Raw genomic sequence first — 14,553 nt, forward strand, 5'->3', positions numbered from 1 at the left:
TTATTGGCATTTCCCATATTTATAAACAGTTGTATATATACACATCACATTTTTCTCGCTCGCGCTAATTTCCTTTATTATACAGAGAGGTTTAGTTTGTCCTTCGTTTAACTGACCCTATGTTCCCCCCACCCGCACCCCCCCCCTCCACCACCACCCCCCCCCAAACCTCTCTCCCCCTCCCCCCCACCCCACCCCAGGTTGCGCAGTCTTTTTGTACCTCATCTATCTTGGGTGTTTTAAAAAAAAAATCTTATTAGGTTACTCCTCGTTGCTGGCCTCGAACAGGTTTTAGAACAGACCGACAAACTGCCCCCAAGTATCCAGGAAGCCTTCCTCTGACCCTCGGATGCCGTACTTAATCTTCTCCAGGTGGAGAAATTCTGAGAGGTTAGCGAGCCAGTCTGCAGCTGTGGGTGGTGCTGCCGATCGCCAGCCGAGCAGGATTCTCCGGCTTGGGATTAGGGAAGCAAAAGCGAGGGCGTTGGGCCCCTTCCCCATGTGTAACTCTGGCTGCTCCGATACCCTGAAGATTGCCACTATTGGGCATGGCTTCACCCTCACCCCTACAACCTTGGGCATTGCCTCGGAGAAGGCTGCCCAGAACCCAGCATGCTTGGGGCAAGCCCAAAACATGTGGGTGTGGTTGGCCGGGCCCCTCTGGCACCGCTCACATTTGTCCTCCACCTCCGGGAAGAACCTGCTCATTCGGGATCTGGTCAGGTGTGCTCTGTGGCAGGCAGAACTGATGCCAGGAGGGAGGTGGTAATTTACCTTTGCAGCTCATTGGAGGTCAGTTATCTTTTTCCGACATTGGGCTGCGGTCCTCCTTGTCATGCTGCCCGCACTGACAGCTGCTGCCACTGCCTCCCAGGCGACACTGCTGACCCTGCTATTGGTCTTTCAACCCCCTGGGGGAATAGGATGTCCCCTCTCTCATCCATAGCATCGAGAAGCCTGGCCAGGAAGGAATCCCCAAAGCGAGGAGCAGGTTTGGGCACTGCCATGCTTGTGTGTTGACTTGGAATGAGGGGTGAGGGAGCATTTAAATGCAGCTCCCCTCGTTAGCATCAAGAAGCTGAGGTGCAAGTCGGGCAAATCAGTTTGCGAGGGAGCCAGTAATGTCGAGCATTTCGTGGGGGCTCATTTTTGGTACAAAGTGCTGTTGAATACAGGCCGCGATCTCACCAACTCTGCCTACGCGAATCTCCACGCCAAATACACACAAAACTGGACCAAAATTGCACCCCGAGTCTTTCCCTGTAACACTGCAGTTTCTTTCTCTTCATGTGATTATGCAATCTTTTTAAAAGTGAGAATTACATTTGCTTCCACCCACAATCTCAGGCGGTGGATTACAGATCTAAACCACTCGCTGACACCATTGGCTCTTTTGCCAATCACCTTAAGTCTGTGTTCTCTGTTTCTCAACATTTCCACCAGTGGGAACAGGTTCTTTCATACTCTGTCCAGATCTTGAACATCTCTATCAAACCCCCTCACAATCTTTTCTTCTGTAAGGAAAAGAACCCCAACTATCTATCCCCTTAACTGAAGACTCTCATTTCTTGAACAATTCCCATGAATCTTTTCTGCACTCTCTCTAAAGCCTTCACATCCTTCATAAGAACAGAGAACATAGAACATTACAGCGCAGTACAGGCCCTTCGGCCCTCGATGTTGCGCCGACCTGTGAAACCACTCTAAAGCCCATCTACACTATTCCCTTATTGTCCATATGTCTATCCAATGACCATTTGAATGCCCTTAGTGTAGAATCCACAGTACAATGTGGTAGAATCCACTACTGTTGCAGGCAGGGCATTCCACACCCTTACTACTCTCTGAGTAAAGAACCTACCTCTGACATCTGTCTTATATCTATCTCCCCTCAATTTAAAGCTATGTCCCCTCGTGCTGGACATCACCATCCAAGGAAAAAGGCTCTCACTGTCCACCCTATCCAATCCTCTGATCATCTTGTATGCCTCAATTAAGTCACCTCTTAACCTTCTTCTCTCTAACGAAAACAGCCTCAGGTCCCTCAGCCTTTCCTCATAAGATCTTCCCTCCATACCAGGCAACATTCTGGTAAATCTCCTCTGCACCCTTTCCAATGCTTCCACATCCTTCCTATAATGCGGCGATCAGAATTGCACGCAATACTCCAAATGCGGCCGCATCAGCGTTTTGTACAGCTGCAACATGACCTCATGGCTCCGAAACTCAATCCCTCCACCAATAAAAGCTAACACACCGTACGCCTTCTTAACAACCCTCTCAACCTGGGTGGCAGCTTTCAGGGATCTATGTACATGGACACCGAGATCTCTCTGCTCATCCACACTGCCAAGAATCTTACCATTAGCCCAGTACTCTGTCTTCCTGTTATTCCTTCCAAAATGAATCACCTCACACTTTAGTGCATTAAGCTCCATTTGTCACCTCTCAGCCCAGCGCTGCAGCTTATCTATGTCCCTCTGTAACTTGTAACATCCTTCCGTACTGTCCACAAATCCACCGACTTTAGTGTCATCTGCAAATTTACTGACCCATCCTTCTACGCCCTCCTCCAGGTCATTTATAAAAATGACAAACAGCAGTGGCCCCCAAAACAGATCCTTGTGGTACACCACTAGTAACTGGACTCCAGGCTGAACATTTCCCATCAACCACCACCCTTTGCCTTCTTCCAGCTAGCCAATTTCTGATCCAAACTGCTAAATCACCCTGAATCCCATGCCTCCTCATAAGGTGCAATACCCAGAATTGGACATGAATCTCAACTTACTACTACTTACTGCTTTAGAGGGAGTGTTTTATTAGTTATTTGGATCTCATATTACTTTTATAGATTGAGAAGCTATGACATCAATTTTATAGAGAACTGCATGTGCTGTACTAGCATTATGGAGCTGCATGTGTTACATTATTGTTACCAAGTGGATTTAACAGTAATGTTGTGGAGTTGCTACATTAATATTATGGAGCGGTATTATGTTAAAATATTGTATGTTCTGTTACTAGCGTGCTAAAGAATGTAAGTGTTCGGTTGGTGTTATAAAGGGGGTGTTATATTACTGTTACAGAAACAGTGATTTGGAGAGGGATTTGTGCTATTTAAAGTGTTAAATAGAAAATAAATTGTAGCAAAGGGTTGCCATGCTATTTGAGAGTGTTACAAGGTGAGATTACAGCATCAAAGAATTATCATGAGACAGCCTGGCTACAACACTTCGAACCATAGAACCATAGAAAGGTTACAGCAGAGAATGAGGCCATTCGGCCCTTCATTATAATTAACTGAATCATAAATCAACTGAGGAAAATCTGCAAGTTAGGATATCTAACTTATATATTTTATACTGTAGATACTGTCCTTGATGACATTTCTCACTCTGGATGCATTCCAAAAGAACAGTGTCCCTGTACTTACAACGGGCTATCTTATGCACTCGGACAGTCCTACTCCACCAAATGCAGTAAATGGTAATTAATTTGATTTTGATAAATTGGTTGTTTGTTTTTGATGGGGGGTATTCATTTGTCATTAATTGTTTCTTAATTTTTGTCTAAGAAAATAACTGACATCAAATACTTTTAAATCTGGCAGCACTTGTAATGGAGGGCAGTGGTCTTGTACTGACCTCTCCTGCCCTGGCATCTGTTCTATTGAGGGAGGAGCTCATATTAATACATTTGATGAAAGCTATTACACATTCCATGGAAGGTGTCATTACGTTCTTGCTAAGGTAAGGATCACTTGAGTTTTAGGACACTGGAAATTATTCGCACCAACAAGTTTGACTTGCTCATAATGTTGCTGTGTTTTTGGCAGAACAAAAGTAAGAGAATTGGTATTGGTCTGTTTCTGTGAAAGTCTACATGTTCTCCGCTGGCTCAACTAAGTCTTCCAAATGGAAAATCTAAAAGGACTTTTGCTCAGAATACCGGAGAATGTGTTGCAGCATTAATAAACACTATTTTGCACTGTCAAGATTGCTATTTCGTCTTATTTTTCTAATCATTTGCTCTAGGACTGTAGGAATACTTTATTCACTGTCCTGGGGGAACTGCAGCAATGTGGTGTTACTGATTCGGAGACATGTTTAAAGACAGTATCACTGACTCTCCATGGGGCTCACTCTGTAAGTCATTCTCAATTAGCTTTTTGGCGGCTTAAACCACTTTGATATAAAGAAGGTCGAAAAATGATGTTATTGGTGCTTTTTATTTTACAGATTATCGCAATAAACCCCAGTGGCAGCATCTCTGTCAATGGAATCTTTACACAGTTGCCTGTAACCATTGGTAAGTTTAGTTCCTGTTTTTTGCCTTGAATCATTAGTTTTCTTTGTATTAAACACAACATTTACACAATTCCTTTATCTTGAGAAAAGTCTCAAGCTTGCAGATTCCTGATTGGACATTGCATGGCCGAATATGCAGTGCATTGGATCTTATAGTCAAAAAGGAACTAGAACTTTGGTAACTTGACCACAAAATGGTAGTTGAAACGATGTGGTGGAAGTTAATCTTCTTTAATATATAAAAATAACTAAGTTTAAAATACAGTATGGACTTAAAACAGGAGCAGTAGCCAAACATCGAAATAACAGGAACAGAATAGAATTAGAACTAACGGCAGTTAAATACAAATATACACAAGGAACATCAACAATTATTAATGATGTGACAGCACTTACTGATGACATCAACAATAGATTTAAATAAGAATATGTATAATAATTTCACTCTATAACAAGAAAAAAATCAAGAGAACTCTGTATCACAGTCTCCTCTGGAGGCGTGGATTTGAATCCCACTCCTAACATTGACTTTTGGGCAGCACGGTAGCACAGTGGTTAGTCCTGTTGCTTCACAGCGCCAGGGACTCAGGTTCGATTCCCGGCTCACTGTCACTGTGGGTCACTGTCTGTGCGGAGTCTGCACGTTCTCCCCGTGTCTGCGTGGGTTTCCTCCGGGTGCTCTGGTTTCCTCCCACAAGTCACAAAAGACGTGCTGTTAGGTAATTTGGACATTCTGAATTCTCCCTCAGTGAACCCGAACAGGCGCCGGAATGTGGCGACTAGGGGCTTTTCACAGTAACTTCATTGCAGTGTCAATGTAAGCCAACTTGTGACAATAAAGATTATTATATTATTATTACATTATTGGCAGGAAAGATATGAATTATGTTCTTAAAAATGTAACAGAAGAACATCTCAGGCCGAAATTTCATCTCGGAGATGGGAATATTGTGTTTGGCCATTTATCATTATCTGATCCTACTCCTGTACAGCAGGAGAGGCAGTGGCGTAGTGGTACTGTCACTGGTCTAGTAATCCAGTGACCCTGTGCGGGATTCTCAGTCAGCCGATGCCAGAATCGGGAAATGCGATTGGGCAGAGTATCGGTTCCGGTGCCAAAATCGCGACGGACGCCAATTTCACTCACTCCAAATAGCAATTCTCCATCGCCTCGGCAGTGGCGTCAATGCGTTCCAGAATGCATGTACAGTAAGTGCTGATGGCATATCGTTAACGGGCCTGACCCAGTATTCTGTGGAACCTCCGCGATTCTCCGCCTCCAATGGGCCAAATTCCTGACGCCCCGGTTCACTTGTGCTTTTACAAAATCGTGAGACCGGTGTCGTGGCTGCTGAGGGAGAGAGAGGAGCAATGGAAAGTGTCCAACATCGCCATAGTTTGCTGGTAGTTCTGCTGCTGGCCGGGGATGTCTGCCAGGGCTGAGGGGAAAAGCAGGGAGTGGTCAGAAGGTGGGCTGTGGGGTCGGGGAGGACGGGCACAGAACACCATTGCCACAGCTGGGTAGGCAGCCATACAGCTGTGCGTGCTGCTGACTGCTCACTGTGAACTTAGGGCCACGGGTCGTGTGTGTGACCCCCAGGCCAGCCCCCTAGGTGCCCTCTGGCCCCGGCCGACCGATTAGCCATATGGGCACGCTCCAGCGCAAACAGTACCATCTTGTTGGCTGGGATGGGTGTGTGGGGAGTGAAGTGTGTAAATGCGGCTCCAGCTTGTCAGCCTCCTGAGCGTCAATCACGAATCCGGCACCGTTTTTCATTGGAATCGATTGTAATCCACGTGGTGGCAGTGCTAGCCTCTCAATGGTCATTTAATTGGTCCAGGTGCAGCGCCAGGTTTGCTGTCGTGGAAGTCCATGAAACACCCAGGTGTCAAAGGGTGGGATTCTCCGCCTGCATTCGCCCGGCGGCCTGGAGAATCCCGCCCAAGGTCAATGGATATTTCCATTATCGCCGTCTTGCCCGTGTGATTCTGGCGGCGGGCAGGGGGAGAGAAACCAGCCCTTAGTCTCAGGAATGGAGAATTCTGCCGAGGATAATCCATGGCAAATTGCTAAATTTGAATTCAATAAAAATCTGGAATTAAAAGTCTAACGATGACCATGAAACTATTGCAGTAAAAACCCATCTGGTTCACTAATGTCCTTCAGGGAAGAAAATCTTCTGTCCTTACTTGGTCTGGCCTACATGTGACTCCAGACCCACAGCAATGTGGTTGACTCTTAAATGTTCTCTGACATGGCCTAGCAAGACTCTCAGTTCAAGGGCAAGGAATGGGCAGTAAAGGCTGGCCAAATCCATAATGCTTACATCCCATGAGTGAATAAAAGAAAAAGGACTTGTTCACTCTATCTTCCTCCATGGTAAGAAGTCTTACAACACCAGGTTAAAGTCCAACAGGTTTGTTTCGATGTCACTAGCTTTCGGAGCGCAGCTCCTTCCTCAGGTGAATGAAGAGGTATGTTCCAGAAACATATATATAGACAGATTCAAAGATGCCAAACAATGCTTGGAATATGAGCATTTAGCAGATGATTAAATCTTTACAGATCCAGAGATGGGGTAACCCCAGGTTAAAGAGGTGTGAATTGTGTCAAGCCAGGACAGTTGGTAGGATTTTGCAGGCCAGATGGTGGGGGATGAATGCAATGCGACATGAATCCCAGGTCCCGGTTGAGGCCGCACTTATGTGTGCGGAACTTGGCTATAAGTTTCTGCTCGGCGATTCTGCGTTGTCGCGCCTCCTGAAGGCCGCCTTGGAGAACGCTTACCCGGAGATCAGAGGCTGAATGCCCTTGACTGCTGAAGTGTTCCCCAACTGAAAGGGAACATTCCTGCATGGTCCTCCATGGTGGTGTTGCCATGAGAGGGGAGGGGGGGGGGTTTAGCGCCGGATCCACCGCTTCCAGAAGCAGACCTGAGGTGGAGATAGAAGTGGGCAGATGCCAAGGAAGTCAAGTTAAAAGGCCCACCTCTGTTCACTGAGACAGCGGCCCACTTCACTAGCTGAGTGTGACGCCCCTTAAGCTTCATGCCATAACCCCTCCATGTTCCCCACATAACCCCTCACATCACTATCATGCTCACTCATCCAGTATCCGTCATGTACAGAATTCATAAGCCCTATAATAACATCAGGATTTTTTTGTGATTCTCTTAAAACTATCAAAATAAACAGTCAATTAGAAGCCACTTCAAAAAACCCCATTATACTATTAAGAGACCCTAAAAGTCTCAAAATAAACATTTTATGAACAGGGATGGAAGCTCCACAACCAAGAGATGATGTGACTGGACCAATTTTGGCAATTTCACTGGTCATCAATTTAACTACTGTAACATGATTGTCTTTTCTGACAAATATGACTGGGTCACAGACAGTGTTGATGGGCATAATAAATACAGTTGAAGAGGTGATCTCCACCTGATATCCGGCTTCAGCAGATGGACCATCGGCACTGTCCATGGGCGAAGCGCACAGGTCTAATGATGTCCAAACTCTCCAAGCGACGAAGCTCAGTCTCGACTGTCTCCAATAAAATGCAGGGAACTGGGCGGGCACGAAAATATCGGGGCTGGGCCTCCGGTCCACTTGGATTTTTATAATTGTACCAAAGCCAGGCTGTAAAACCTCGGGGAACTTGCTCAGCACCGCACACAGATCGCTAGATCCCACTTGGAGGATATGGTGCCAATCCAACTGCAGCTGGTGTAGCCAATCGCAGCCCTACAGATTAGGGTAATTTCCTTGCCTGACCGATTGGCACCATAAACTACTGGAGTAAGCTTTGTTCCCACAATGCTCTGCCCATGCAGCCTGGCCTCTGATGGGACCTCACCCAAGAACCTCACAGTTGGCCCCTGTGCTGACCCTGTGGATTCACCGGCTCCCACCACTTTCCAGCTGCCATTCTGGAAGGGCAATCGCTCAGCGGTTTTACACCACAAGCCCAACAAGGAGAACCCAGGACGCACTATCTGAAAACCAGCTATCAGACCCCTTTAAACCTAGAGACTCACAGCTATGCAACGGCGCTAAGGCCTGCGACCAACCTAACCACCCGAGATCCTGAGACTAAACCCCCGCCCACCCATCCATCCGCCCGACCCCGATTGGAACTTATATCTGGTTCTTTCATATTCTCTGATGCTGGCACCCCTATGACTGGCACCATGGATAGTGATGGTGACCTGAGCACTCACTTCCAATATCCCGTTCAGATGTGAGGTCGCCAGGCTCTCGTTTTCATACAGCTGTTGGAAATCACATCGTTGTGATGTCTGAATGGCGACCAGTGAATATTCAGTGAGTGGGGAAGTCCCGGAGGGAAAGCTCACTAATGATATTATAATGTATTAAAATTAGATTCTCGGCCTTCCGTGGCAGATTTCCCGTTACGCCGCCAGCAAGCGGCCTGGAAAATCGGAAATCGCAATCTCGTGTTTTAGGATTCTCGCTAAATTTTCCACCCACATCGCTGTTCTCACTGACAGCTAACACAGGCTCAAAATCACCCCCAATGTGTTCATTCTTGCTGGATGGTAAAACTTTGTGGAACCTGATTTGATTTGCAATTGGTAAGTTATTACAAACAACCTGTACCCCATAAATTGACTTTGAATACTCTCCACTTTCCTGGATGAGTGTAACTCCAACAATACTGAAGAAGCTTGACACCAGCCAGGACAAAACAACCCGCTTGATTGACACCCCTTCCATAAACACTTACTCCCCCCACCACCGACGCAGCCTTGTGTACCATCTACAAGATGCACTGCAGAAACTCACCAATGCTCCTTTGACAGCGCTTTGCAAACCAAGATCTCTACCATCTGAAGGACCTGGGCAGCAGACATGTGGAAAACAACCACCTGCAAGTTCCCCTCCAAGCCACTTACCATGCTGACTTGGAAATATATTGTTGTTCCTTCACTGTTGCTGAGTGAAATTCCTGGAACTCCCTTCCGAACAGCAGAGGAAATGCCCCTGAAGTAGCAGTTCAAGAAGACGACTCACCACCACCTTCTCAAGTCAATTAAGGATGCCAGCGATGTCCACATCACATGAAAATATAAAAAAAATAAAAATATAATGACAGTATTAAAAGATGCAAAAATCCATCCGTCAAGCGTAATATATAATTTGGAGAGATTTTTATGTTTAATCTTCATTTTAGACATCCAAAACTTCAATTAATGAAAACCAAATTTCTGCTCAAATTTCTAAAAGCAAATCACAATTTGATTGCATCATCAATACACTGTGGTGCTGCAAATGTTCCTAAATGTCCAACTTTCCTGTTTTCACAGCCAACGTCACTATATTCAAGCCCTCAGGTTTCCATGTTATCGTCCACACAACCTTTGGGCTGCAGCTCCAGGTACAGTTAGTGCCCTTAATGCAACTCTACATAACGCTGGATTCTTCCTTCAAAAGATACATGTGTGGTAAGTTACAACCTAGTTGCACCTTTGCCACCCAGTCATTGGAATAGCCATAAATGCTGCATTGTTCTCAGTGTCGATTAAACACTGTACAATTTGTTTGTGTTTATTTAGGTCTTTGTGGAAACTTTAATGATGTACTTAATGATGAATTTAAAGTCTTCAGTGGTCTTGTGGAAGGATCATCTGCTGCCTTTGCAAATACCTGGAAGACCAAAGCTAGATGCCCAGACAGAAAAGATATTCATGAAAATCCTTGCTCCCTCAGTGTTGAAAATGGTTAGTCTATAACTTATTGATTTGCATTGATGAGCCTAAAGGTTGGAATCATAACCTAATGAGGTTTAGGATGAGTTACAGGACAACTTAACAGAATTAACTCAGATTCTTTAATGCAAAGCTTTTTTTATCATGTAATACATGAATGATTTTATTCACTATCACACAACAGTTCTTATTTTCCCAAAGCCCCATTCATGTAGATAGGCATAATGTAGGATTATGGGGAGGGAACATAGGGTGGAATTCTCCCATTTTGAGACTGAGAGCAGTAGCGTCTGTCCCACCGACTAGAATGGCGGGCAATCGTGCAAGATTCAGTGCAACATCTAGTGCTTGAAAGCTCATTAATTATGCACAGATGAGTTCCCCTCCGAATCTCCTGGCAGTCTGGCAGCAGACTCATCCAGCTCTCAGGTGACAAGATCAAAGGTCCCGGGGCCATATTTAAATACCAGTCCAGAACACTCATATCACTCTCACCAGCCCATCTGTCCTCACCAGACTGTGCAGGATTACAGCAACCCAGAGAAAAAAGGCTGGCAGTTTCAAGAAGAAGTCTGTTCTCTGATTCAACCACCTTCCCTATGAGCCCATCACCTGCAAGGTGCCCATGCCCCACTTGGACCTCTACCCAATGCCTCTGAAGTCTTCATCCATCCCCTTCCAGCAAACAAAGAGGTTAGGGTTAGGGTTTGACCCCTTGTTTGTGAGCTTGTCATGCAGTCTTGTTGGGGTCCAGCTTCCCTCCCCTCGGTTTTCTCTCTGCCTTCCATCATTCGTCTTCTTCAGCTTCTTCCTTGCCCCTTTTCCTGCTTTTGTGAGCACTTGCCCTATCCCCCTCCTTCTACAGCTCTCCTTCCACATTGCCCCATTTGTCTTCATCAGCCACCTCCGCCCCCAATATCTCACTTCACCTCGCACTCCACATTGGGTTGAACTTCACACCTTTGTTGTGGTGGCTACGTATGTCCCACAGCCCAGTGTTGTCCAGAAAGTTACCCTTGTATTCCCCAATCCCAGCTGACGTACTGAAGTGAAACGATGACACAGGAAGGTCTATGGATCCAGAAGCATGGTGCTGCCCATGAAGACCAGCTCAGCACAGAGTTGGAGGGCAGGTTTGCACCGGCAGAGTGGTGTTTAGCGCACCAGGAACAGCGCAGCACTATGGCAGAAAGCCATGTAGCACTAACCTCAAAGTCTCTTGCCAACTGAGGGCTGTCTTGTACATGGTCCACTTTACAATCGGGTTTGACACACATGTGATTTAAAGCTGGTATGATGTAAGATTGGAAGGCCTGATAGGACCCTGGTGAACAGCTGTTTTTAATGAGCATTTATGAGATGCAAATGAATGCAAATGACATTTGCGCTGCCTGACAGCGGAAAGGTCAATCCGCCATTAACCCACCATTGGGGGAAGATTAATCACTTGGAAAAGTTTAATTTTTAATTTCTCCTTTATTTTTCTAGAAAGGTACGCTAAGCATTGGTGCGGCCTGCTAATAGCTGACAACTCTGCATTTGCTCAATGCCATTCGCATATCAACCCCAATCAATACCATGAGGTAGAAAAAGTTCCTCTGTCATTGTATATGATGATTGTTACTGTAAAAACTACTGTATTGATTGTACCAATATAAAAGTCACAGTTCTTATTTGATTTATGAATTTCTCAACATGAAAATTACTATAAACTGCAGAACTGTGTGACTCTTTAAGGCTTTGGTTTGCATATTGTGTTATGCGTTGAGTGTTTTTATTTGAAGGAATGTTTATTTGTTAAATCTTTATTTAAACCACACCGTAAGTGTGAGATAACACAACGCCTTATTTTGCAGCAATGTAAATATGACAGCTGTAACTGTGAAAAGAGTGAGGACTGCATGTGTGCTGCCCTCTCGTCATATGTTCAAGCGTGTGCGTTAAAAGGCATCATCATTTCAAACTGGAGAGATAACGTATGCTGTAAGTATAACAATAAAAGATCAGATGAAATAGGAGCAGGAATCATAGAATCCTAGAATTTACAGTGAGAAGGAGGCCATTCGGCCCATCGAGTCTGCACCAGCCCTTAGAAAGAGCATCCTACCTAAGCCTACACCTCCACCCTATTTTCACACCTCCCACCCTATCCCCGTAACCCCACCGAACCTTTTTTGGACACTAATTTATCATGGCCAATCCACCTAACCTGCACATCTTTGGACTGTTGGAGGAAACCGGAGCACCCGTAGGAAACCCACGCAGACACGGGGAGAACGTGCAGACTCCGCACAGACAGTGACCCACGACGGGAATCGGACCTGGGACCCTGGAGCTGTGAAGCAACTGTGTTAACCACTGTGCTACCGTGCCTGCCCAGGAGTAGGCCATTCAGCCCATCAAGCTCGTTCCACCATTTCAATGAGATCCTGGCTACTCCCATACACATCATTGTCCTGCATGATCCCTGTATCCCCGGATGTTTCTCATATATAAAAATCTATCGATACTTGTCTTGAACGGATTCAACGGGTGGAATTTTATAGCCCTTCCCACCGGCAGGATTTCCACGCTCACTGAAATCAATGGGCTTTTCAGCAACCCACTGGATTTTCCAGCCCTGCCCCCGGCTGTGTCAGGACTGTAAAATTCTGCCCAACGACAGCGTCTCTGCAGCCCTCTGGGGCAGAGAATGCCAAGGATTCATCACCCACTAAGTGATGGAATTCCTCCTCATCTCAGTCCTAAGTGGCCTACCCCCAGACTAATTTTTAAATCCCTCCATGACCTTGCCCCATCTTATCATATCTGTGCAATCAGGAACGTAAAGGCCAAAATCAGATCTTATCAAACGCATGGCAGGTCCAAGGGGCCGATTGGCATACTCCATATGTTTGTATATATGTTTGAATGTTCAAGCCTTACATTCCCTCTGGAAAATCCGTTCCTCTGACTGAAACTTTCTGTGCCATTCTTTATCCCCTTCCTTTTGGCAAGTCTTCATCTTTGTCTCCACCTTTAAAATTATTTCCAAAATTAATTTATTTTGAGAGGCTTTCAATTACCCCTCTTAATGCATTCTCAAAAAATTCAACCAGATTAGTCAGGCACACCATCCCTTAACAGGTCCTTGGCCGACTGTCCTTGATTAATCCATGCCTGTCTAAATAACAACTTCTACTGTCCCTTAGGATTTTGTCCACCACAGAGGGTAGGCTGACTAGTCTCTGGTTATCTATCCCTTACTCTTTTTTAAAATAACTTTACAATGATAACCACCCTCCAGCTCTCTGGCCAAGAGGGTTAGTAAAGGAGTCTGAGCCTCTGCGATTTCTTCCTTTGCCATAAGCCAGATGACCAAAGACTGCTTTCACCTTGGCTGATAATGGTTTAACCTGAAGATCACCACACCTCAGGCCAGGGACAAGGTTGAGAAGGCAGGCCTTCATGAATAACCTCAGCCAGGACAGGAATTGAACCCACACTGCTGGCCTTGCTCTGCATCACGAACCAGCTGTCCAGCCAAGTGAGCTAAACCTACTCTATATGGTGTTTGACTTGCAGGGGGTCTGGATTTAGGAGTCCCATCCTTTTCCTTTGTGGGAACATATTTGTTCTGAGCTCTCACTATTTCCTCCTGGATAGTTTCCCACTGCTCTGACACATATTTATCTTCAAGTAGCTTTATTGATATTAGCCATTCTCCAATTTAAAACCTTTACTCTTGGTCTGTCAATGTCCTTTTCCAGAATTACATTGTGGCCGTAATTCTCTGGCAGTCGGGATTCAGTTTTCCTATTGGCAGCTTACCCCCGCCCGCAGGTTTCCTGGCAACATGGGGTGGCTTCAATGGGAAATCCCATTGACAAGCGGCGGGAAGAGAGAAGTCTGCCGCCAACGAATGGTGCGCTGCCGAGAAGCACATGACTGGAGGACTGTAGAATCCCGCCCTATATCTAACTGCTCTCCCACTGATATTCCTTCCGCTTGCCCAGCTTCATTTTCTAAAACTAAGACCAGAATTGTCTCACCCCACCATAGAATCATAGAAACATTACACCACAGAAGGAGGCCATTTGGCCCACTTTGTCCATGCCAGCCCGAGGACACCCAGGTGCCCTTTCTAATCCCACCTTCCTGCCCCAGTCCATCGCCCTGAAGCTTACAGCTTTCAAGGTGCAGATCCAGGTACTGTTTAAAAGAGTTTAGGGTCTCTGTCTCCACCACCAACTCAGGCAGCGAATTCCAGACTCCCACTACCCTCTGTGTAAAAAAGTTTTTCCTCATGTCCCTTCTACACCTTCTGCCACTTATCTTGAATCTATATCCCTTGGTTCTAGAATTCTCCACCAAGGGAAACTATTTTATCCTGCCAATCTCTCCCTTCCCCTCATAATTTTGTACACCTCAATTAAGTCTTGGTCCTCCCCGTGTCTGCGTGGGTTTCCTCCGGGTGCTCCGGTTTCCTCCCACAGTCCAAAGATGTGCAGGTTAGGTGGATTGGCCATGATAAA

At 45.7% G+C, this 14,553-nt stretch overlaps 1 protein-coding gene across 1 annotated transcript in view; it reads left to right on the forward strand.

Moving 5' to 3' along the window:
• Positions 1-14,553, forward strand: part of LOC140430263 (uncharacterized) — a 136,690-nt gene that overhangs the window by 23,436 nt on the left and 98,701 nt on the right. The window contains exons 9-16 of the mRNA XM_072517688.1: positions 3,372-3,489; positions 3,614-3,752; positions 4,038-4,148; positions 4,242-4,311; positions 9,638-9,775; positions 9,887-10,051; positions 11,528-11,622; positions 11,896-12,022. Coding sequence (XP_072373789.1) covers positions 3,372-3,489; positions 3,614-3,752; positions 4,038-4,148; positions 4,242-4,311; positions 9,638-9,775; positions 9,887-10,051; positions 11,528-11,622; positions 11,896-12,022 — 963 coding nt within the window. The remainder of the gene's footprint in view (positions 1-3,371; positions 3,490-3,613; positions 3,753-4,037; positions 4,149-4,241; positions 4,312-9,637; positions 9,776-9,886; positions 10,052-11,527; positions 11,623-11,895; positions 12,023-14,553) is intronic.

Source organism: Scyliorhinus torazame, chromosome 10 (assembly GCF_047496885.1).
Source record: "Scyliorhinus torazame isolate Kashiwa2021f chromosome 10, sScyTor2.1, whole genome shotgun sequence".
Taxonomy (NCBI): domain Eukaryota; kingdom Metazoa; phylum Chordata; class Chondrichthyes; order Carcharhiniformes; family Scyliorhinidae; genus Scyliorhinus; species Scyliorhinus torazame.